Below are 22972 nucleotides of genomic sequence, written 5' to 3' on the forward strand. Positions count from 1 at the left end.
TAATTGAAGGGAGAAAATCAACTTTGGATTGAGCAGAGCTTGATCAAAACCTCACGAGGTAAATCATCATTCCTTACAGAATTTTTACCATTATAAAACTAGAACATGTTTGAAAGATAATCATCTTTACTGATATTAACCATTACATAATAAAGGGAAACTAAAACAAACCATTAAATCATTTCATATTAGAACGCAAAAATCAGCACGATAAAGGCTTGCAATGAGGAAACAACTAAAACCTCTTTGTATTTCATATGTAAACTGCACTTAAAATGAATTACGAACATTAAGATGAACATAAAGCAGAGAGCTTAAAAATGAGAAGCAAGACTCATAATCTTGATCCAAGTACCATTTACATTCAAACCAATATTAAGTTTTCAATCGTTGTAGTCATCCTTTTCTGGCTTTCATTTCATTATGGCAGGGCCGCAGGACCTCTTGTTGTTCTATGTATTCATTGTCTTCAACTTCTTTCTTACTGGTTCTAATGCTTCCTCTCCTTCCTCCACATCTATATCGGAATGAACTGAAACTAGGCTTTCCACATAAACCACTGTCTCGAAGCATTTTAATATGCCATCTACTTGTGCGACGTTTCTAACTCTTTCTTCATTTTGATCATATGTAACTAAAGCAGTACCCGTATGCTCCCCTGTTGAATACTCAGCCTCAAATAGGATCTCACCATTATTATGACACAACAATGGCCTTGTGAACTCGATCGATTTAAAAACTTCCGGTTGGGAAATCGTCATCAATTTACTCCAAGACACGTTTGCTCCATAAGCCTTCATAACCCATACATCAACATTGTCGATCATATACGAACTATGACATACAGAAAGATCACCATTCAACACACGCAAAGTTGTTTTAGATTCCTCATCATAACAAAAAGGTAGTGAAAGTTGGTCGAATCTTTCTTCACTAAGGTTGAAGCGAAGTATACCTGTTTCCTCTTCGGGCTTCCAATAAAGAGCCCCATTAGCAAACACCGCGTTTACATCAAATTTATTATAACCATTATTCGGAATAGGTTGAATGATTCTCCATGAATTAGATCGTAACGTATAGACTTGAACATCAAAAGATTCATAACCGTCATCAGGCACAATTCTTACCAACTTGTAATCATTCTTCTGATTATCATACCCATATCCATATGTTTCTCTTTGAAAAGGATGTACAAATCTAGGTGCAGAAGGTATTTCCTTGTTTTGCTTTGTTGATGGGTTCCAAATACAAATATTATTTCCAAGCAGTTGTTTTATACAAATCAAGCCATTAGTAGTACCGATAATATCACAATTTAGATAACCAAGTTTCGTTGGGCGAACGATCTTATTAACCTCAATATTAGACGATAATGATAATGAAGATAATGAAGATGAAGATAGTTCTTCGTTATTATCGAACATGACATTAAAGACGTTTCTTTGTTTTGCTAAGTTGAGGTGCATTTGAATGAAAAACGAATCATTAAATAGTTTATTACATGAGTTGCATACATATTTAAATTTAAAGATAGATTTTACTGGTAATCGTGAAAAGATATTGATGAAAACTACGTCAGAGAGATTAGACATACTCACTTTTTCTTTCTTTCTTCTTCTTCTTCTTATAGCTTTTGAAACAAATAGAATAAGCTTGGTTTGAGGTGTATATAGACTTTACTACCTAAAGTTTCTAAATTTCAGTAAGGGCAAAGCCAACGTGGGGGCTCGGCTCCCAATTTTGAGAGCCCTTGAATTTTGGGGGCCCCGGGGTTTTTTTCAATTCCAACGTTGAGCTCCCAACAGGGGCTCCCAAATCTAATTTATGTACGTGTGTGATGAACGTGTGTAAGATTTGTGTTTCAATTTTGAACTATAAAATATTAATTCCAAAAAAAAAAAATTAAATTTGATTTTGTTCCGTCGCGAAAGAATTTTAAAATGATAAACAAAAAAAAGAACAAAACATTTTTTTTTAGAGAAAAGTATTTAAAAACGAAGTATCTAAAACAATAAAAAGATTAAAAAAAATTAATTTAAAAAATAAATAAATAAGAAATTAAGTGGGGTGGATCCCCTTTTTACGGGATCCACCCCAAATATGACCGTTGGGACAGCCCAACGGTCATATTTAGGGGCTGGGAGCCCCCCAGCCCGGGCTCCCATTTGGGAGCCCGGGAGCATGGGGCTCCCAGCCCCACCGAGAGCCCAGACTCGGGCTCCCGGGTTGGACGGCCAGCGGGCTGGGCTGCGGCTCCCAAAATTCAAATTGGGAGCCCCAGCCCATGCACGCTGGCTTTGCCCTAAGGTGTATTCAAGTGAAATTCGGACAGGAAGTTGTACTTTCTAATTACTACTGTACAAGGAGTAGAGTTTTAGATTAATAAAAAACACGTTTTAGAGATTTGATTGTTTTATAAATCCAGTCGTTACTAGTTCCCTACTTTGGGTCAGGCTATTGGTACATTACGCGGCCCATTTCATAGGGTTTTGTCCAAGTCAACAAATAAGGTGGGTTCTTTGGAAAAATAAAGAAATTATCCAACATACAAAGATTTGGGTGGAAATAAATTTTTTTTTTGAAACTTTTGTTTCCCCAAACACTTGGACCTTTATAGTTTCAGTTTCTTCAATCTCCCGCTTCCGCCATGAACTAGGAGCCACCTCCACCATAAAATCTGGCAACCTCCGCAATAAATTCCTTGCCACATTTTCAAGACAACACTTCTTCATTCTTTCTCTCATTATTAATTGGAGAGAGAGAGTAGAGAAAAGAGAGGGAGAGAAGGGAGGGAGAGAGAAGAGATGAGAATCTTCTACGAGTTTGCAGGCCAATGACTATACCCGTGATATGAAAGGGATGGTGTGTTTTTGGGAGAATATTTTGAGTTTTTCATCTTTTGATATGTTATTTCATGATTTTTTTATTTCTCCAAATCACCCACCATAAGAGTCGGAAAAATTATAAAGGCAAATTCTCTTTACACATAATATGTGTTTTGGGCATGGGGTCAGCGGACGACAAACCCCAATAAAAAATATAATGAGTTTTAAGTATAAATTTAATAAAATTTCATTAGTAAATCTATTAGTTGGAGAAAGCAATCAAATAAGTTATCTTTCTCTTTTGATTATAGGGATGTAAATGACGAATTTGAAGTGAATAGACACACTCATTGATCTCGTACCAGTCTTGGCAATATAAGATAAGTGAATTTCTCTCGCTTATGTATACTTAATATTTTGTTAGTTATTAATATTCCTATGGTTTGTTCTCAACATGCGAATGTATGAAGCCGAGCTTTTCGCAACTTGCTAGCAGTAGAGAGCTAAATCGAGTTCTACTTTTACCCTGTTGTTAGAAACTTATGATCATATATATATGGTCATCAATTATAATGTTAGGGTTGATAATATCAGGGGTCTTCAGAAAGTAGACTTCATATTGAGACTGTTGTTAGGATGTTTGTTATTGTTATCGACCACGAGGAGGTTGCATCTAGGTCTTAAAGAGGAGCTTGGTATCCTGCCATGTTAGATGCTCTATCAAGAGAAACTTATCCCTTTAACTCTCATAAGTTACTTAGCTTATATTGTTTCTAAATTCTATCTCTAATTTTTTATGCACATAGTGTCACTACAGTTTCTTGCTTTACTTCGAACTGATCACTGAATATAAGTGTAAAGCGAAAGTGGATCTCGCTCGATTCAGCCAAGCTGATCATGGGCTAAATATGAATGGAGAAAATCAACTTTGGATTGAGCAGAGCTGGATCAGAACCTCACCAGGTAAATCATCACTGCACTTCGATTAACCATTACAGAAAAGAAAAACTAAAACTAACCAATAAGTACAGTTTTTAAAAACCACAATTATGAAACAACTAAAACCTCTCTATATTTCATATATATAAACTGCACTTAAAATGAATGAATTACGATCATTAAGATGAACATAAAGCAGAGCTTAAAAACAAGAAGCAAGACTCATAATCCTGATCCAAGTACCATTTACATTCAAACCAATATTAAATTTTCAATCGTTGTAGTCATCTTTTTCTGGCTTTCATATCATTATGGCAGGACCTCTTGTTGTTGTATTCATTCATTGTCTTCAACTTCTTTCTTACTGGTCTAATGGTTCCTCCACATATGTATCCGAATGAACTGAAACTAGGCTTTCCACATAAACAAATGTATCGAAGCCGATTACACCATCTACTTGTACGACGTTTGTAACTCTTTCTTTATTTTGATCATATGTAACTAAAGCATTACCGTTATAGTCCTTTGTATAAAAAACAGTATCAAATAGGATTTCACCATTATTATGACACAACAATGGCCTTTTGAACTGGATTGGTTCAGAAAATTTTGATTGGGAAATAGTTATCAATTTACTCCAAGACAAGTTTGCGCCATAAGCTTTCATAACCCATACGTCAACTTTGTAGATCTTATACAAATCATGACATACAGAAAGATCACCATTCAAAACACTCAAAGTTGTTAAAGAATCCTTATCATAACAATAAGGTAGTGAAAGTTGGTCGAATCTTTCTTCACTAAGGTTGAAGCCAAGTATAAATTTTTTCTTGTCAGACATCCAATAAAGAGATCCATTAGCAAACAAACCGGCTACATCAATTTCATTATACCCATTATCTGGAATCTGTTGAACGATTCTGCTCCATGAATTCGATCGTAAAGTATAGACTTGAACATTAAAAAAATCCACTACCATCATCAGGCCGATAAGAACCTAAATCCTTCTCTATATCTTTCTGTATCACAGGCACAATTCTTACCAACTTGTAATCATTCTTCTGATTATCATAACCAAATCCATATGCCCCTCTTCTATAAGGATTTATAATTCTAGGTGGAGATGGTATTTCCTTGTATTGCTTTGTTGATGGGTTCCAAATACAAATTTTATTTCCAGGCATGTCTTGTATACAAATCAAGCCATCAGTAGTACCGATAAAACCAACACATAGATAATCAAATATCGTTCGGTGAACCTTAAATGGATAGTATAGATTTCTACCATCAGTTATTAGATTAAAGTCCTTCCATTCTTTTGCTAAATTGAGGTGCATTTGAATAAAAAGCGGATCATTAAATAGGTTATTCCACGACTTACATACCCATTTAAATTTAGAGATAGATTTTACTGGTAATCGTGAAAGGATATCAATTATGAAATCTAGTTCTGAGAGATTAGACATTCTTACCTTTTTCTTTTCTTCTTTTGAGTTTTGATGTGAAGACAACAAATAGAATAAGCTTGGTTTGAGATATATATATATAGACTTTACTACCTAAAGTTTCTAAATTTGAGTAAGGTGAATTCAAGTGAAATTCGTATTGGAACTAGTTTCTAATTTTCTTTCAACAAACAAAAAAAAAAGTAGTTTCTAATATTTGTTGTTGTTGAACAGAGTAGTTTCTAATTAAGAAAACTCAAATAACAGGTTTTAGATTAATCAAATAAAACATTCTAGAGATTAGGTTGTTACTTTTATGGTCGGTGGTGTTTTGGGGAAACAAAATACGAAATTTTATTAACAAAATACGAGTAAGAAGGAAGGATAAAAAGTGATTCAGTAGAACTTTTACTAAACAAAATGTGATTCCTAATGATAACAAGGATAAAATGTTGTTATTGAGGTTATTAATAAAGGCAAGTATGAGGAAGAAGATGAAGTTCTACCTTGATGGGAGGAAGAGAAAAAGAGGAGGCACCACCAAACCACCACCGAGGGTAGAGAGATAAAGTAAGAGATTGTTAATAAAACTGAGTCTTGTAATTTTAGCAGAGAGACAAAGAAAGGCGGAGAGAGAGAGAGAGAGAGATGAAGGCAGAAATAGGGTGGGAATCAGTCCGGATCGGGCCGGTCGGGTTCGTGTCATTCATCGGGTATGATCGGCCGGGCTTTGAAACTCTCGGTCCACTCGTGCTTTCGGGTTTAATCGGACGGGTTATTTAAAAAATCTTAGTGTCCAAAACCCGTCCAAGTCCGTCAAATATTTCGGGTTTCTCGAGTATCGGGCGTTCGAGTATCGAGTTTTCACCAAAGTTTCAAAATATCTCGGTCGAAATGACCAAAATATTTCTATTTCGATGGTATCGAAACTAAAATTTAATTAAGTTTCTCCTAACAATGTTGTGTCAAAGGCACTCCGCACTTGGAGAACAATATATGTATATATCTATATTATACACTTCAAATACTTTAAAGATATGTCTATATTTATGTTATACATGCATAAATAAATACATATAAGCAAACATACATATAATGTGCATATCGGGCGGGATTGGGAGGGATGTCGGGTAGCACTTCAAAACCCGTACCTGATCCGTTGATTTCATCGGGTCGGTCGGGCTAAACTCGCCTTCGGATTTTGGGTTACCCGCGGGCTCTAACGAACTCGGGTACCCGTGACGGGTTTGCGGACTGTTTTTCCAGCCCTAGGCAGAAAGAGGGATGGAGCTATGAGAGAGATTCAGGCTAGAGTCGCCAGCCGACCTGGTAACATGAGAGAAGGGTGCGTTTGGCAGAAAAATTTAAGTTTCTCATCCTATGAAATTTTATTCCCCGGAAACTTTTCTTATTTCTCTAAAACGTCCACCTGTTTTATAAATCCCTAATTAATCGTCCCCTAATTAGTTTTATAACTACCAACTACAATATGAAAGCTAATATTAACAACTACTAGTCTCATTGGATCATAGAAAAAACCTAGGATTTAACATTAAGTAGTCCACTGTTTAACAAATTTTCACTTGATTATTAAATATTTTTTTAACTTTTGTTTGAACTTCGAACTACGAGTAAACTAATTAGGGGTGTGAACGATTTTTTTATTGCAATATAGTGGCTAAAAAGCGTATCAATAGACGAAAAAGAAACCTTTATGTGTAGTTTAAAGTCTTTCCTATTGGTGGTGGAAAAACAAAGAAATTATTCAGTGTACAAAGTTTTGGATGGAAATAAAAATATTTGATTGTACATCATGCATATTTATGCTCTTTCAAATGGGAAATCCTAGGAATCTCAACTGAGGTAAACATGATTTGGTTGACCTAACTTTGCTCTTATCACATATTTTAAACAACTATGCTTTGAGATCACTTTGACTGAAAACCAACAATACAAAATATATTCCTAATTCTTTGAGCAAGGATGACTACAGAAAAGCAAAAAAACAAATTAAGTACTTCGAGATGAAGTACTTTTCTAAACACAATTTAGTCTTAATCTAACTCCTTTGTTTCATTTTTTAACCTAAGATGGCTTCCATTGTAACTAGTTTAATCCCTCTAACCCATAACTCAGCCATTTCAGCACCACCATCACAAACAAAATGAAACTCCTTATTTTTCGTCGTTAACACCCTAAAAACACCATCTTTGTTGCCTTCATCTTCATGACACCCTTTTGTCTCCCGATTCTTACGAAAAACAGAACTCGGTCCAATCCATGCTTCCTTACAAATTACATTCCTTCTACTAGATTTTCCCCACTTTAAAATACCTTCAACATTAACCATCTTCATTATTTTCTTGTGAGGTTCACCTTTTCCTCCTTTGGTGTGTTTTACTACATTACCTCCATTCAATACAAGAACACGAGCGAGGTGATTCAATATTGAGTCTTCCGCTTCATTTCCGATACCACATTTCCTAGATAGTGAGAGTGCTGTTTCTCCTCTTGCAGTTTTAAGATCACATCTAGCACCACATGAAATTAGAAGATCACATATACTTCCATGTCCTTCTCTTGCTGCTAACATGAGTGGCGTGTAATCTTCACCATCTAGAGAGTTAATGCCGTAACCTCTACTTATTAAGAGGTGAACTGAGGCTAAATCTCCTCGACGAGCTGCAGAGTGAAGCACGAAGAAATCTCGCGCTCCTCCATTGTTACCCTTTTCAAGAGTATATTCAAGTAGTACTTTCTCGAATAATTCTTGATTTTGATTTAGTTCTGATAAACTGATTGCTGTTTCACCAGATATATTGGACAATTTGACGTCTGCCCCAAAGTAAACTAGCAGGCGGAAAGCTTCCACATGACCTTCCATCGCTGCAACCATCAATGCGGTCAGCCCATTATCATCCTGGAAATCAAGATTCGTGTCTGGTTGCTCGATTAGTATTTTCAATGCTTCAACATTACCAGCACGAGCAACAAATATCAAAGGAGAGAAAATAGATAGATTGCTTGATTGAATCATGTTTCCAGAACGAATAATGTCGAGCAGAATTTGTTGGAATTCCAGGCTCCATTGGTTTGATTCAACAACTGAGCTTACAGATTGACCAGATGAATTCAGTAAACCAAAATCAGCACCAGCAGAGGCAAGAACTCGAAGGGATTCTTTATGTCTATATCTTGCAGAGATCATTAGAGCTGTTTCACCAGCTTCTGTTTTGGAACTGATATTGCAGCCTGAATCTACTAAGCACTTAACAATTTTATCGAACCCAAGCCGGGCAGCCATGTGAATAGGCCGAAATGAAGTTTTCTGGGTCGTTTTCACCATGGATTCGATGTCAGCTCCGGAATTTAACAGTACATAAATGGCTCTCATATTACAACAAAGGATGGCATGGTGGATGAGGGTCCTTCCGAGGTGCTGGTCATTGGCAGATTGATGTTTGAGAAGCATCTGTAAGATGGAATCACTAGCTTCGTAATATTCGACGGCTAACCAGGTAATGGGGTAAGGTTCTGCTAATCCCGCACCCACTTTGAATTCTTCGCCAGAGTTAATATCCCATGACCAAGCTCCCAATCTAATCTTGGTATCTGTTGTTACACCAGCCTGTGTTCAAGTTGAGAGAAAGAGAAACAGAGGATCTTATTAGATTGTATGTGGTGTTAATCTTGGACAGGCTAAACGAACATCATTCTTTGAGTCGAAATTTAAAAGACACTTGAAGTGGTAGAAGGATGAATTTAGTTGACCACCGAAGATCCCAATTTATCAATGATCTTCATTATTGTCTTACCTCTAATAACTGGCGAACGACAGAGGCCTGCCTGCTGACAACGGCAGCTACAAGAGGTGTACAATCAGCATTTGTATGCAATGAAGGCTTGGAAGACTGGAGTAGCGCACGATCAGTCGTATTCAGATCAACTCCGCACTGCACAAATCAAAACTCTTCTTATTTACAGAAGACAAAATTGCCAACAAAGCTAATCAAGATAAAATCAAGAAGGTAAAATTACTTATCTATCTTTTTTTCTTTTCGAAATATTTGACATTGAATCTTGTTCATGAAGAACTGGATTGAGTAAAATATCTAACACCGATTTTTCCTCGTAACTACTTAGATCCTTAGTTCATAATCACCATTTAGCACTGTTGAATCTTTTACTGACACACACAAGATTACCTTCCTAAACAGCATTGGTTGTAAGAAACAAAACAACTTAACTGTTGGGATAGAGACCAATAAGAGTGGAATTTTTTCGACTCGGAGTCACTAATGACCTCGTTTATCAAATTGGGACCAACCACTTAAGTCCCCACCAATCACATTATGGTTTTTTATTGACCATTTAGGGGCCCATCCATCACATGATGGGTCTTGTTAATCCATATCAAATATGAACCAACAAAATCAAACATAATAGTATGGCCTACCATTCCTGGTGCAAGGTTTTAGTAGAAGGAAACTACTAGACAAAGATTTGTCATCTATCTAATTAAATGGTCAGACTCAAACATTCTTGTTTTTAATGCTAGATTTCTATCAAGTTGCAGTAATACAGATGAACCCAATGTCTATTATACCTTCATGAGCTTGTCGGCGACATCAACAAATCCTCGACAACAGGCTGTGACTAGTGCATGAACTGCAACATGGGCCCGGATCATGTCGGAACTCATAAGGATATCTATAAACCTCGCACGTCCATGATAGCTCGCCTCCAATAGAGCCTCTTCACATGCCAGCTGTGATGCACCTGCCTTAAGTAAAATCTCTAGTACCTCAAGGTGACCCTCCCTAACTGCTGCTGTGGTCGCGAAACCTCTAAATAACTTTTGGTTCACATCTGCTCCAATTTTCTGTCACCAACATAATTTAACAGTTCAAGTAAGTAGGAAAAAGCCCTAAAAGCCAAACCCACTATAGGAAAAAAAAAATCTCTTTTTGTTCTTTAATTTGTATCAATAATTATAGTAGTAAAGAAGAATACAAACATAATATCATGAAGTTTCATCTACAGGTACAAAATCAGACATCGACAAAAGGGCACAGTAGTGATGTTGCAGACAATGGGATATGGTACCCCATTAATGAGAAGGGTCACTATGAATCATGCATGTATCATGTATGTTTATTTAATGTCTCTGAATACAACAAAATTACAGTTTGTAATTTATTTTCATCTACAGGTACAAAATCTGAATCAAGGGTGGTAACTCCAGATGACAATCATAAATCCATGAATGGAAGGAAGGGATGGCCAACCATATTCTGTCCAAGCAGTTACTCAATTCTGTAAGTACCAAAGACTATAAATTTACAGTTTATGTACTTACAAGGTATAATAATGATGTTCAACAATGAACAGTAACAAGTCCAAAGGATATGACCAGGTCAATCCAACTCATTTATAGTGTTATTCTGCCTGACCCGAGGCTAGCAGAATCCCAACTGACTTAGGTTGACGGGACATATTAACAGTCAGAATTATTCTCCATTTTTCTTTCTAAATCTCGTATGTCCACCTAAGCCGGACGAGATAGTCCTAACTCATTTATAGTGTTATTCTGCCCGACCCTGAGGGTAGCAGAATCCCAGCAGGCTTAGGTTGATGTGACTTATTAACACTGAGAATTATGATCCACTTTTTTTAGTAAGTCATGCCCTTCCACCTAAGTCGGCGGGATAATCTAGCTTGGGTTGATGGGACGTATTTATAGATATAAGTAAAATATATTTCTCTCTTTAAATTATGTCCATCCACCTAAGCGGGTTGAGATAATCTCAATTCTTTTAGGTTGATGGGACATATTTACAAAGTAAGATCTATTTCTCTTTTTAAATTTTGTCCATCTACGTGAGCCAATCGACTTACAAGTAGGGCAGACTATCACGGTTTTTCTTGTCATCGTGTAACTTTTCATGATTTTGTGATTTTGCAAGTCGAGCTGGGTGGCTTAGGGGTATTATTCTAGAACAAATATCCATGTACCCTTAGACTTGGACATGAGTGTCACAGTATAGATAATTACTAAGGTTTGGGGTGTCCTAACTCTGTGCTTTGGAGCCTTCGCCAAAAATAAAATCCCCTAATCACAAATTTGGGGTTTGGGTTTAAAAAACGGGGACAATATCGGGTTCAAATGACAGAGAAGAAATTTAGACTCAGGTTCCAAAATGCAGCTCAGAATTACTTGAAGAAAAGAATGAATTGATAAAAAAAAAACTGAAAATTGGAGGTTATGAAATCAGTGATGTAAGCTAGTATAAACTAGGTTAAAATGAAGCTTACAAGTAGTTTACGAACAAGAAGAAGATTTCCAGAATGAGCAGCTAGAAACAATGGGGTAACATCAGATTTGAACTCTTCAAACTCGATCCGAACTTGGTTAGCCGATTCATCAACTAAAATAATATCAGTCTTTCTTGTTTTCAAACAAACAGTTCCAATGAAGTTAACATCAACTGAAGAATCAGAAATGCATTGAAATGCTGAGTTTAAATCACTACAATGAGAAGCATTAATAAGTCTTTGAGAAACTTCTGATTCATAATCAACCGGAAAAACTTGTTTTCCGGTTAGGAAACTGCCGGTGTTATGACTGAAACCCATCATTTTCCGGTGGAGTTAATAAGAGCAGCTAATGTGCATTGGGTTTTGTCTCTCCCCTGAAACAAATTCTGTCTCTCTCTCTCTCTAAAACTAAAAATTGGGAGGAAACTTTGAAAGAAGTGAGCGGCAGAGGGAGTGAGAAGAGCTTTGACTTTATTAGGGAGTCTTTTTTACTGAGGTTTTGATTTTAACCATGGTTAAAAAAGTTTGACTTCGCTTGAGTTGATGAGTAAGTTTTCATCTAGGAAGGACTTGGGATTCTTATAAGGGGAGAAAGGAAATTTCTATATGGAAGTAGGAAATGGGAAATGCTAGTTAATCCAAAAAGTTGACAAAATTTTTGTCGAAATGGGGAGTCGTTTTTGAAAATTTGACTGAATCCTGGCTGTTAAAACATGAACACTTCGTAAAAAGATCGGTACATATTCGATCAAACTTGGAGAAAAAAATTGCGACGTTTTATCAAATTTTGTTGTGAACATACCATCTCCCCTAGAAAAATGGGATAGGGATTCTCATTTGAATGGGATAAATATTATATGGTTTGTTTTTTTTTTTTATTTGTTTAAATGTACAAATTGTATAAATGAGTATGTTTGATTGAGCCTCTAGGTAACCAAAGGAGGAGGGAACATCAAAATAGTATGTACAAGCTTCACAGCATAACTCAACAATATCTCAAACTTAAAAGCTGAAATCCAATGGTCAAACATCACTCTTTCCTTGGGTTTCTTTTCAGACAAAAAGAGAAGAAGAGTGTTTTTGAAGCTAATTGACCACCGAGTCAGTCAAACCCTTTGACCCAAGAATCTCAGTCAGTATTTATTCTCTCATTCATCAAACATGACAACAGTACAAATATTATTGATCAATGGTCATTATCAGTCCTCTTTCATATCCAACCGTTACTATGTTGTAGTATGCTAGTTAGTATAGTATGAAAATAGTTTAGGAAAAAGTTAAACCACCAGGAAAAACAGTTGAATAGGTCCTTTAATCCATTGGGGTGTATGCACTTTGAGTACTCGAGGGCAAAAATGCTATTTCGCCCGAATTTGGGATCTGACTACAGGTCGAATGGTGATGTTGGCCTGTGGCCGGCTCCTAAATTCGGGCTTAGAATATTCTCTAAAATTAATTCCTGAGTAACTACAAGAGTTCACTTTGGTTTAGCGGTCATATAATTATTATCACAAAGGTTAGGTTTTGCTTTTTAAAATTACTAAAATAAAGTAAATGTAGTCTAGACGAGCTTCAAAGACCCTTAAACTGGCCTCTGAAGGTTTCTATATGTATTTTATAAAAGTTTAGAAGTCATTTATAGTGATGTATGGACGTACTCATTCAATCTTTATGTTGTATCAAAAGAAAACGAGGGTTAGTGAGAAATATCGCCCCATTTGAGCCATTAATGGAGTTTAATTTAAAATAATGTTTGAGTACTAATTTCAAACTAATCATCCTTGGAGTGCTATAAGATGTTGGTATTAGTTAATAATATTTAGGAAACCATTAAACACAACCATTTGTCAAACAAAAATTGTGAAACTCAAAGTCTTTTAAGGTTACAACTATGAAACTTCCTGCAATTCCAAGTGTTCCCCTAAATCCTTATTACGTATGTTTGAAGCTACACTTACCAACTTTATGTAATTTATTACATTAATGAGATCGAAAACAGAATAACTACCCTTAACAAAAAAGAATGTAAAAGTGGTAAGTGGTCATACATAGCTATAACAAACATATTAAAGCCGTAATAATTTTATCCAATTTTTTTTATTTGTTGTCCTTGAGATGTGTTTTTTTTTTTTTTTTTTTTTTGAAAAAAGAAAAGTGCCATAGATCAAGTCATTCATTTCAACCTCAACAAAAAAAAAAAAAAAAAAAAAAGTCATTCATTTCATACCATTTTCCCTCCTCCAAGTGGAACTATGGCCCCCTCCTTAATGGTAGCATTTGAATAGAGAGTCACTCATGAGGGGCCCTAAATTCAAATAAAGCACCTAACTTGGGACTAAAGTATGAATAATTGTCAAATGGACCCTTATGGCCTTATCACATAATCTCATTCAAACTAAAAAAAATTTCTCACTTTAAAGTTTAAACTACACCAGAGCAACTCTTAGTACAGACTTAGAAGGAAGGTAACCCTAATTATGCATCTTGAATGTTGCTTTATGGAAAAATCATTTGAAGTGAGTAAAGTCCAAACTTTTCATGATTCAAATTTGGTTTCAATGAGGAAAACCTAAGATGGAATATGAAAACTAAGTTATTGCGCACTGACGCACTCGCTGGAATATTGAGTTTGAGCTCCATGACTTGAAATTTTGGCCTGTCATGTTTCAGTAAATAGTTTACCTTATTATAACACTTTTCATATGAACATATCATGCTATTAGTTGAGGCTTATAATGCAGTTCTCATCGTCTATCTTGCAAAGATAGATATAAAACAGAGGCATAAAAGGAAGCACGTGTCAATGAGAAGAAAAATTTGTATCTTCAAGAATCAAGTAACATTACCTATTGTGTTGCTTTTATCTTAAGTTCCCAAATTTGAGTAGATATCTCTAGAGAATAACCAATTTCATTTGAAATCATAAATTGCATTGTCTTTTTCTACCTTTAAGATTGTAAAACACTTTTAAAGAATGAAATAAGAAGCAACTTGATTGATTAGTGGAGTCATCACTTTTTCTTTGAATTTCATTAGCCATTATTTATTTCATTCAATAGATGGTCCAAAACCCTAATTCAGGCCAAAAAAGAGAAACCTAAGGAAGAAACTCCCATTTGAAGGGAATTCATTTGAACATGAGAGAGGGAAAGCAATAGAATATGAGCCATATATATCATAACACAAAAGCTTAAAACATACACTATATCCTTGAGAGGTCCCCAACTAGGAGGGCATGCCATGCTATTAAATTCTTGTTAAGGCATATGGTATTTTTTTTTTTTGAAGTCGACTACGATCTACGTATGTCGATACATTTGGCACTTGATACATCATAGATGTGATAAGCTTGATAACCGCCCACTCAAACACTAACAGAACCGGGCCTATAGCCCAACAAGACATGGCCTAAAGCCCAACAACATTATTTACACCTTAATAATCCCAATTCAAATAACCAAAGATTCCACCTTCTCTGGGATTCCAACCTGGGACCTCCAGGGCTTTCTGGAGTTTATGTCAACACCTTGGAACCACTTGGGCTACCAACTGTTGACTAAGGCATATGGTATTGTTAGCTCACAAATGCTACTTGAACTACATTTACATGTTTACTCCAACAACATGTGTGATCAACCACTCTAAATTTCTAAACTCTAAAAAACCAATAGGTCGTGGGTTCAAGTCTCTTAGGTCATGTAGTTCCTCTTCAGTATTCGTCAGATGTAATTTGTTTGGAATGTAGTTCTTCATGATCTTTAGGGTTTATTATATAGTTTCAGGTTCGTATGGTGGTCTTTAGACTTTAGGGCAGCAATAATGTTGTTTCCAAAATGGTTTACGATTTTAATTCATCCTCTTGATTTATAAATGTCTAATGGTGTGAAATATTTCATCGAAGCTATGTGCTTATCTATGATTTATACACGTCTTATCATGTTTCTTTTTTTTGTGGTACGAAATTTTAAGAGCCATACCCTTATTTATCTTGATGGATTCTTTAAGGGTAAAAGCAATTGGAAGAGGGGAAGTTCTATGGGCGACCCCATGCTTATAGCATAAATGGGAGCGCCTTTAAATCGACTTTGAGGAAATGGGAGATTTTATAGGGCCCCTCATTTTTGTTAAAAGGCCCCCCTCAATGATAATTTACCAAGTAAAATGGTTAATGGGGAAGCCTTTTAACAAAATTAGGGAGGCCTTATAAAACTTCCCATTCTAAATAGTGAAGAAAACAAGGAACACTCCCAACAACCTTGGGTTGGATTTATCACAAACCAAGTTAATTTCTTGACTTCCAAGTCTGATTTCTGACTTCTAGGTCTTGTATTTATTTCACAAGACCATCTCCTAGGGTTTGTGATCTATCAGTCATAATGTAGCAAATAGTGACCATAAAATTGAAAACAACTCTTTTTTAAGTAGGTAAGAAAAGAAACGAAATTCTAACAATAAAAAGTGTATATACATCCCTCCAATGAAGTAAGTTCGATTGTTTTTGTGTCATTTCGATAAAATTTATCGATTTAAGTAATCTCAAATCTTGGTGTTTTAATTTTAAGTAGTAACTAATAATATCTCACTTTTATTATAGTACAAGAAAATGATATCATTTTGGTGTGATTGATTCATCATTAGTTAATCATAATTTAAAAAATAAAAGACATTTAACCTTTTTTTTGTTGAAATAAAAGACATTTAACCTAAAAGACATAATTTGCAAATTGCAATTTTGTTTCCTGTCGGTGTGGAGAATTTCTTTTGTCTCTTATCCTCCTAAACTTTACATAATTAAAGATAGATCACTCTCTTAAAACTAAATTAGCAAATTACTCCTCATTGTTACTGCTGGACTTACAATTAAATTTTATAACTTCTAGGACACCTTTTTAAAATATTTGTAATTACTTAATCACCCATTACCACTTCCAGGCTACAGCCTTCTTTATCCTATCCGGAGGACCTGAGAGTTGGGACCCTAGATCTTTTGGTAGTTTGCCAGTGGTCATTTGCAAGTCAACTCAATTTCTTTGTCATTTTGCATTCGAGTCCACAGGAATGACAGACAAAAAAAAGCCAAAGTTGCCCATAAAACAATTGATATAAGTGTATTCTTAGACACCACATAATTTTCGAAGTCACATTCTAAGTATGATTATAAGGATCTTAAAAAAAAATAAGTATGATTTTAAGGAAACTATGTTTTTTTCTCCTTTACTTTGATCGATATATGAATTTGGTAGGAGTTGATTGAAAGAAATTAGAGATCGTGACTTTTTTTTTTTTTGTTGAACTTTAGAGATCGTGACTTGGTCGGAGTAAAAATAACTCCTTTTAATCATTGAGAATATTAAGCATCTAAAAATCTCAATACATCATTCAATTGGTAACATAAAATTTATGGTCTCGTACGTCGAAATTTATGTCTTAAATGTGCAAAAAATTCATTTCGAGTTTAAGTCCGATGAAAAATTCTAACATAATACAACAGTTGTTGAAAAATATCATATCTTCCCATTTCATAAAAAGGAAATCCAACTAGCATTACAAACTTAGCATTTGTGTGTAATAGCATTTGTGACTTTAGCAAAAGATTAGTGGATATGCTTTATATGACTTAGATTAATAAAAGGTTCATGCTTTGGATTCTTATATTGAGAGATAAGGCTGTTTTATTGTAATCCATTCCCAATGTGCATGTCAGCACGTGGGTTTCAAGTTAACATCTCTCTCTCTCTCTACTATATACTGTATGTGGAGTATATAGGCTCTAATGACATGAAACAAAAGATATGCTATGGCTAGTCTTTCTAGACAAGTCCACCAAGTTATGGTTATTCCTTTTAGACAAAGTAGTTAAAAGAAAAGGACGAAGTGGTCATCATGGTCGAGGTAAGTTTCATTTCCTAATATGGGTAAATAGACCAGACAATAGTACTTGGACAATTAGAAAAATCAAAGTTAAGATTCTTGTTAAAATTGGTCCATGTTAGGGCAACCTCTCACAATTATTGATTGATACACATTTATAAGGAACTTTTGTCATGTAGAGAGAGTTAATTTTAGGAACTCCATATACATTGTAAGACAATTTGCACAATATTTCCTATATGGTTTTTCATTAACATATATATATATATATATATATATATAACCGTGGAGTAACACAACTACAACTGATTAACTGTCCGAGCTAGTGTCGAGTGACACTTACTCTAGTCATAATATGCAACAATTTGTTAGGGAATCCCTTTTAGTATAGCTCCAAGAAAATATTTAAGAATTATTCTATTCGTGGGTTAAGATTAGAGAGTCTAGAATTTATGAGCAATTGCTTATAAACAAGAAAATGAGAAGAAAATAGACAAAACAACCTTTTTCATTTCAATAACAGTCAATGTTTGCTGACCATTGGTCAAGGAATGTATTAATAAATATTTTCTAAATGTAGGGGCTCATTTTAAAATTTCTTTTGGGTGATTTTCAGTAGTACTGTTCAATTCCCTGTGTGGCTGTGTCCACTGGTAAAACAGTTGAGACTATTCTGCAAAAAACCTTCTACCAAACCTCATTAATGGCAGAAGCTCTCTCCAAATAATATCCTTCAAATTACAAAAAACCCCTCCTCAGTAGCAGTAATTACTTTTTACTACTCTCACCATCAAATATTCAAAACCCAACTTTCTCATTAAAAAAACATCAATCCTCAAATCTCTTCCCAAGGTTGGTTCTCTCTCTCTCTCTCTCTCTCTCTCTCTCTCTCTCTCTCTCTCTCTCTTAAACCAAACATCTCCCATAAGAAAAGGGTATCTTAAATACCCAAGTTGGAAGTTTTTAACTTTAGCGTTTTTCTGCAAATTTTTTGGGTTTGTTTCAACTTCATCAATCTTATTTATAGATCCAAAACTCTCTAAATCACTCTTCTAATCATGAGAATCAGATGTACTTTTCTTGTTTCCTTCTTGGGGTTTTCTTTAAACTCATTGAAACTTAATATATATAGAGCATAATCACTCAAAATGTCATATTCATGGCAGTTCTGTTTTGATTTTAACTTCTTGTTGAGTTCTTTTTTGTAACTTCCACACTACCTAAAGGCCTAAATATCCTTCCATTCTCAGTAGTCTTATCTACTTCATCTATCTTCCTGTGGGTTTTTCCCCAAGTTCATGGAAACCCCAAAACTTCTGCAAACTCTTCAACTATCATCCATGGAAGTTGTATTCTGTTCTGTTCTTATCTTAGTTTTGTTTAGTCTTTAGAAACCCAAGATTGAGCTTTTTTCATGAAGTTTGTTTAAGTTTTAGTACTATAAGATCTTTTTATGGTAACCCTTTTCAATGTTTTGATCTTAGGTTGGTATTTTAGCTTCTTTAAGTGAAGTTTTCGATGCTTTCGCCAATGGAGTATTGTTTCCCATTAAGGGTTTTATGCTTGTTGTGGTTGTTATCCTTACCTTATACCCATCAATTACAAACTTCTCAGACTGAAGCTCTTCAACAACTAAGGAAGCATTTAGAATACCCAAAATCAATGGAAGTATGGGAGAATTTTAATGGAGATTTTTGCAACATACAGTCATCTTTGGAACTAAGCATTTCATGCCAAGATAATTCAGTGACAGAGCTCAAGATAATGGGGGAAATGCAATCTAAGGTTAGTAAATTCGATGGGTATTCGATTTCTAAGCAAACTTTATCAAGTCAATTCTCTATTGATTCATTTTTCACTACATTGTCAAGGTTAACCAACTTGAAAACTCTTAGTTTAGTATCTTTGGGTATTTGGGGAGAACTTTCGGATAAAATTCATCGATTATATTCGCTTGAGTTTCTTGATTTAAGTGCAAATTTTTTATATGGTTCAATACCACCTAAGATTTCGACAATGACAAAGCTTCAAATTTTGACTCTTGATGGAAATTTCTTTAATGGTACTGTCCCTGACTGGTTTGACTCGTTATCTAACTTAACGATTTTGAGCTTGAAGAACAATGAGTTAAAGGGTCCATTCCCTTCTTCGATTTGTCGAATTAAGACTCTCACAGCTCTAGCCATGTCACGTAATAACATATCGGGGAAATTGCCCGATTTAGGAAGCTTAACTAGTCTTCATGTACTAGATTTAAGAGAAAACCAGATTGATTCGGAACTTCCTGGATTGCCGAAAAAGTTAGTCACAGTTCTTTTTAGTAAGAACTCGTTTAATGGTGAAATTCCACAAGAATATGGTAAACTAAATCAGCTTCAACATCTGGATTTGTCCAATAATTCTCTAGAAGGAAGGATACCCACATCTTTATTCTCTCTACCGAATATAAGTTACTTGAATTTGGCTTCAAATATGCTAAGTGGAACGCTTCCATATCATTTAAATTGTGGTTCGGTACTTGGGTATGTGGATCTTTCTACTAATAAGTTAACCGGAAGATTGCCGTCTTGTTTGAGAATTACATCAGATAGGAGAGTCACTAAAGTAAGTGGAAATTGCTTGTCTGTTGATATACAACATCAACATCCGGAATCATATTGTGCCGAAAAGAAGAAAGAATCTAGATCAAGAGGCAAAGCTTTGGTTGTTTTAATCGGTTTGTCTATTGGCGCTGTAATTATATTGGCATCTGTGGTTTTCGGGTTGCTCTTTTTGTGTAGAAGATATTGTCATCGAGAAACATCGGAACAGCATTTACTAACAAAGACGTCCCAAGAGAACTCTAACTCTAGTACAGGATTCTCGTCCGAGCTTCTTGCTAATGCAAGTATGTATAGACATCTCACTCACTCATTAGTTTTTCAAATCCTCATTCATATTCTTCTTTATCTATTTTCAATGATTGTTCTTTATGACTCTTGTCAAAATGAGACGGTTATCTTCCTTTTCATTTTAGGGTTTATCTCACAATCATCTAAGCTAGGCACACAAGGCGTACCAATGTATCGATTGTTTTCTATCGAAGAGTTAAAGGACGCCACAAACAACTTCTCTCAATCAACATTTATTGGTGAGGGATCGATCGGGAAGGTACCTAAACTAGTACTAAATTTGTACTTTGAAATTTCAGAGTTCAGATGATATGTCCAATATATACGAATACTTCATTTTATCAAAATAATATCAAGTACTAAGCTACTGAATGTTTTATTGGTTTTCGCCTTTTCTCTTCCAGCTCTACAAGGGAAAATTGGAGAATGGAACCTATGTTGCCATTAGGTGCTTGGCATTATTCAAAAGAGATTCAATTCGAAACCTAAAACTCCGTTTAGATTTACTATCGAAGCTTCGCCATCCACATCTTGTTTGCCTTTTAGGGCATTGTATCGACGGGGGCGAGCAAGATGATTCTAGTGTCAACAGAGTCTACCTTATATATGAATACGTCCCAAATGGAAGTCTTCATGCATATATTTCAGGTAATTACACAAACGTACAAAAAGATACTAGCCAAAGGGTCGGCCATGGGATGTGCTCCTAGAACCTTTAAGGGCACAACCCAAAGGGCCGACCACAGATTCTGCGTACGAGTTAACATAATCAAGACTCAAAAGTTACTTGGTCGTATGCCAAATTAACATCCTTTTTGTCCTCAAACAGTGATAGAATTTTATGAACTTGTCGAGAAAGGAGTTTAAGATATCACACCAGTCATTTGATCCTTAAATTACATGTCCTACTCTCTTTATTCGATAGTTGGCATTTCAATAGTTCAAAACACAATATTACTCGTACTTGTGCAGAGGATTCGGATAAGATCCTTAAATGGTCAGAAAGATTGGCAGTTCTAATTGGAGTAGCAAAGGCTGTGCATTTCCTACATACTGGAATAATTCCTGGTTTCTTAAACAATAGACTTAAAGCAAATAATATTCTGCTAGATGAGCATAAGATTGCTAAGCTGAGTGACTATGGGTTATCTATTATCACTAAGGAGATTGACAAACTTGAGGTAAGATTAAACCCAAACTATGTTAAGATTAGTTGGACTAGTTGTTCTAACTTTCCAAGTGGTTATTCTGAAACACTATTGTACTTGTTTTTTAGGCGAAAAAAGAAGGCAAGAAATCGTGGTACGTATCATCCTTGGCATAATTTTCTTGTTTATATCGAAGAACATTGTACTAAAACCCATGCTAAAGTAAAGAACGGGAGACAAATTTTTTATTTTGTTGGTTGTGTACGTGATCTAAGAAAATGCTGTAAGAGAAACGAACTACTGATTTTCAATCGTGTTTCACTAGACGGCCATCTCTTTTTGTGCAGGCAAATGACAAAGTTAGAGGATGATGTATATAGCTTTGGTTTTATACTACTTGAAATGCTTGTTGGTTCTACAACGGCCGGAAGAGGAGAATCATATCTATTGAATGAAATGGTAAACATAAGCTTCTATATCGTTTAGTATACCCGATTTATTATATATAATATAGTTTCTATAAGATACTGAATTTGAAGTATAATTGTAGGCATCATTCAGCAGCTTGGACGGTCGAAGGCGAATAGTGGATCCTATTGTACTAAGCACTTGCGCTCAAGAATCTTTATCGATTGTGATATCTATAACGAACAAATGCATATCGCCCGATTTATCTACTCGTCCGTCGTTCGAAGATGTTCTTTGGAACTTACAGTATGCAGCTCAAGTTCAAGCAACAGCTGATGGTGATCAAAGACCAGATGTTTCACCAGTAACATAAACCCTTAGCTTTCACCTTAAAGGCAGTTTTCCTATGTTCATATTTAGAAAAAATTTCTCTGTTTTGTGAACAAACAAATGAAACCTTCCTATATTAATTGAGGTTTGTCTATAATTGTTTGAGTTCTGTAAAGTAGATATTTAAACTTGCTTCTCTTGTGGCTACAAAGTACACATCTCAACAAATTCATGAGGTCTAGAATTTAAATTATTAGGTGCAATGATTAATGGCTTTGATGTAAACCCACCTACATATTAGGACTTCAAAGGAAAACCTCAAGTATATGCATCATTATTTCAACAAAAAATAGTATATGCATCATTGGTGTATATAACTATATAAATAATCTCATGAAACAATATGGATGTTACAATCCCCTATAGAGACGTAAAACCTCCACTAGTTATGGTATTTACTTTTGATTCATTTATAACATCTGCTTTGATGGTAAAAATTGACTACTTTCAAAAATAAATAATCGAGTCAGAACATTGTCAGTATTGTTGCCAATATTGTTATTATAGTGGAACATGTGTATAAAAACAGGTTTTCTAGTAAGTGTCTTAAATACTAATGATGCATGATAAATCATAAATTTTTTTTTATCCTTTTCTATGAAGGAAATATGAAGTCATTTTTTTTTTAGTGAGAGTCACCTAATTTATAACTTCTCTTTTGATGGTGAGAATTGACTAGTTTTAAAAATAAACAATCAGTCAGAACATTGTCAGTATTAGGGAAACCGGTATCAAAT

The 22972-nt window shown here is 35.1% G+C and overlaps 3 protein-coding genes and 1 long non-coding RNA gene across 6 annotated transcripts; 2 read left to right on the forward strand and 2 right to left on the reverse strand.

Annotated features, from left to right (window-relative positions):
- Positions 1 to 452: 452 nt before the first annotated feature.
- On the reverse strand, positions 453 to 5342 carry LOC147553435 (uncharacterized). Its single transcript, XM_086668709.1, has 3 exons — positions 4728 to 5342; positions 4278 to 4684; positions 453 to 1450 (listed from the first exon to the last, which is right to left on the reverse strand). Exons 1-3 carry the CDS (start codon positions 5228 to 5230, stop codon positions 453 to 455), a joined length of 1908 nt encoding a protein of 635 aa, XP_086524835.1. The 5' UTR covers positions 5231 to 5342.
- A 1772-nt stretch (positions 5343 to 7114) lies between these two features.
- Positions 7115 to 12339, reverse strand: LOC147553436 (uncharacterized). The gene is made up of 4 exons (XM_086665400.1): positions 11525 to 12339; positions 9816 to 10091; positions 9025 to 9162; positions 7115 to 8837 (listed from the first exon to the last, which is right to left on the reverse strand). Exons 1-4 carry the CDS (start codon positions 11846 to 11848, stop codon positions 7290 to 7292), a joined length of 2286 nt encoding a protein of 761 aa, XP_086521526.1. The 5' UTR covers positions 11849 to 12339; the 3' UTR covers positions 7115 to 7289.
- LOC147553437 (uncharacterized) lies at positions 9145 to 12747 on the forward strand. Of its 3 annotated transcripts, XR_015236751.1 has the most exons (5): positions 9145 to 9237; positions 9768 to 10119; positions 10253 to 10357; positions 10422 to 10527; positions 12458 to 12747. It is a non-coding gene; the product is annotated as an uncharacterized LOC147553437 (long non-coding RNA). The 3 variants fall into 3 exon arrangements; XR_015236750.1 differs by lacking the exon at positions 12458 to 12747 and having other exon boundaries at positions 10422 to 10648; XR_015236752.1 differs by lacking the exons at positions 10253 to 10357; positions 12458 to 12747 and having other exon boundaries at positions 9768 to 10019; positions 10422 to 10648.
- A 5254-nt stretch (positions 12748 to 18001) lies between these two features.
- On the forward strand, positions 18002 to 22332 carry LOC147553438 (putative inactive leucine-rich repeat receptor-like protein kinase At3g03770). The gene is made up of 8 exons (XM_086665401.1): positions 18002 to 18250; positions 18883 to 20285; positions 20415 to 20548; positions 20694 to 20937; positions 21262 to 21470; positions 21566 to 21591; positions 21785 to 21896; positions 21988 to 22332. The coding sequence occupies exons 2-8, from the start codon at positions 18917 to 18919 to the stop codon at positions 22216 to 22218; spliced, it is 2325 nt and encodes a 774-aa protein (XP_086521527.1). The 5' UTR covers positions 18002 to 18250; positions 18883 to 18916; the 3' UTR covers positions 22219 to 22332.
- The last annotated feature ends 640 nt before the right edge of the window (positions 22333 to 22972 follow it).

Source organism: Eschscholzia californica, unplaced genomic scaffold (genome assembly GCF_041429995.1).
Source record: "Eschscholzia californica isolate CP2 unplaced genomic scaffold, dmEscCali1.0.p SCAF_3, whole genome shotgun sequence".
Classification (NCBI taxonomy): Eukaryota; Viridiplantae; Streptophyta; class Magnoliopsida; order Ranunculales; family Papaveraceae; genus Eschscholzia; species Eschscholzia californica.

What these genes read in the sequence shown, in the direction of transcription:
- LOC147553436 (XM_086665400.1), bottom strand. Translation starts at nt 11,848, where the DNA reads ATGATGGGTTTCAGTCATAACACCGGCAGTTTCCTAACCGGAAAACAA. An exon ending in TTCTTGTTCGTAAACTACTT is followed by an intron (nt 10,092 to 11,524) that starts GTAAGCTTCATT and finishes TGTTGGTGACAG; the next exon opens with AAAATTGGAGCAGATGTGAA. An exon ending in TCGCCGACAAGCTCATGAAG is followed by an intron (nt 9,163 to 9,815) that starts GTATAATAGACA and finishes TGATTTGTGCAG; the next exon opens with TGCGGAGTTGATCTGAATAC.
- LOC147553435 (XM_086668709.1), bottom strand. Translation starts at nt 5,230, where the DNA reads ATGTCTAATCTCTCAGAACTAGATTTCATAATTGATATCCTTTCACGA. An exon ending in GATGATGGTAGTGGATTTTT is followed by an intron (nt 4,685 to 4,727) that starts TTAATGTTCAAG and finishes TTCATGGAGCAG; the next exon opens with AATCGTTCAACAGATTCCAG. An exon ending in TTATACAAAGGACTATAACG is followed by an intron (nt 1,451 to 4,277) that starts GTAATGCTTTAG and finishes ACCTCAACTTAG; the next exon opens with CAAAACAAAGAAACGTCTTT.
- LOC147553438 (XM_086665401.1), top strand. Translation starts at nt 18,917, where the DNA reads ATGCTTTCGCCAATGGAGTATTGTTTCCCATTAAGGGTTTTATGCTTG. An exon ending in CGAGCTTCTTGCTAATGCAA is followed by an intron (nt 20,286 to 20,414) that starts GTATGTATAGAC and finishes TTTTCATTTTAG; the next exon opens with GGTTTATCTCACAATCATCT. An exon ending in GTGAGGGATCGATCGGGAAG is followed by an intron (nt 20,549 to 20,693) that starts GTACCTAAACTA and finishes TTTCTCTTCCAG; the next exon opens with CTCTACAAGGGAAAATTGGA.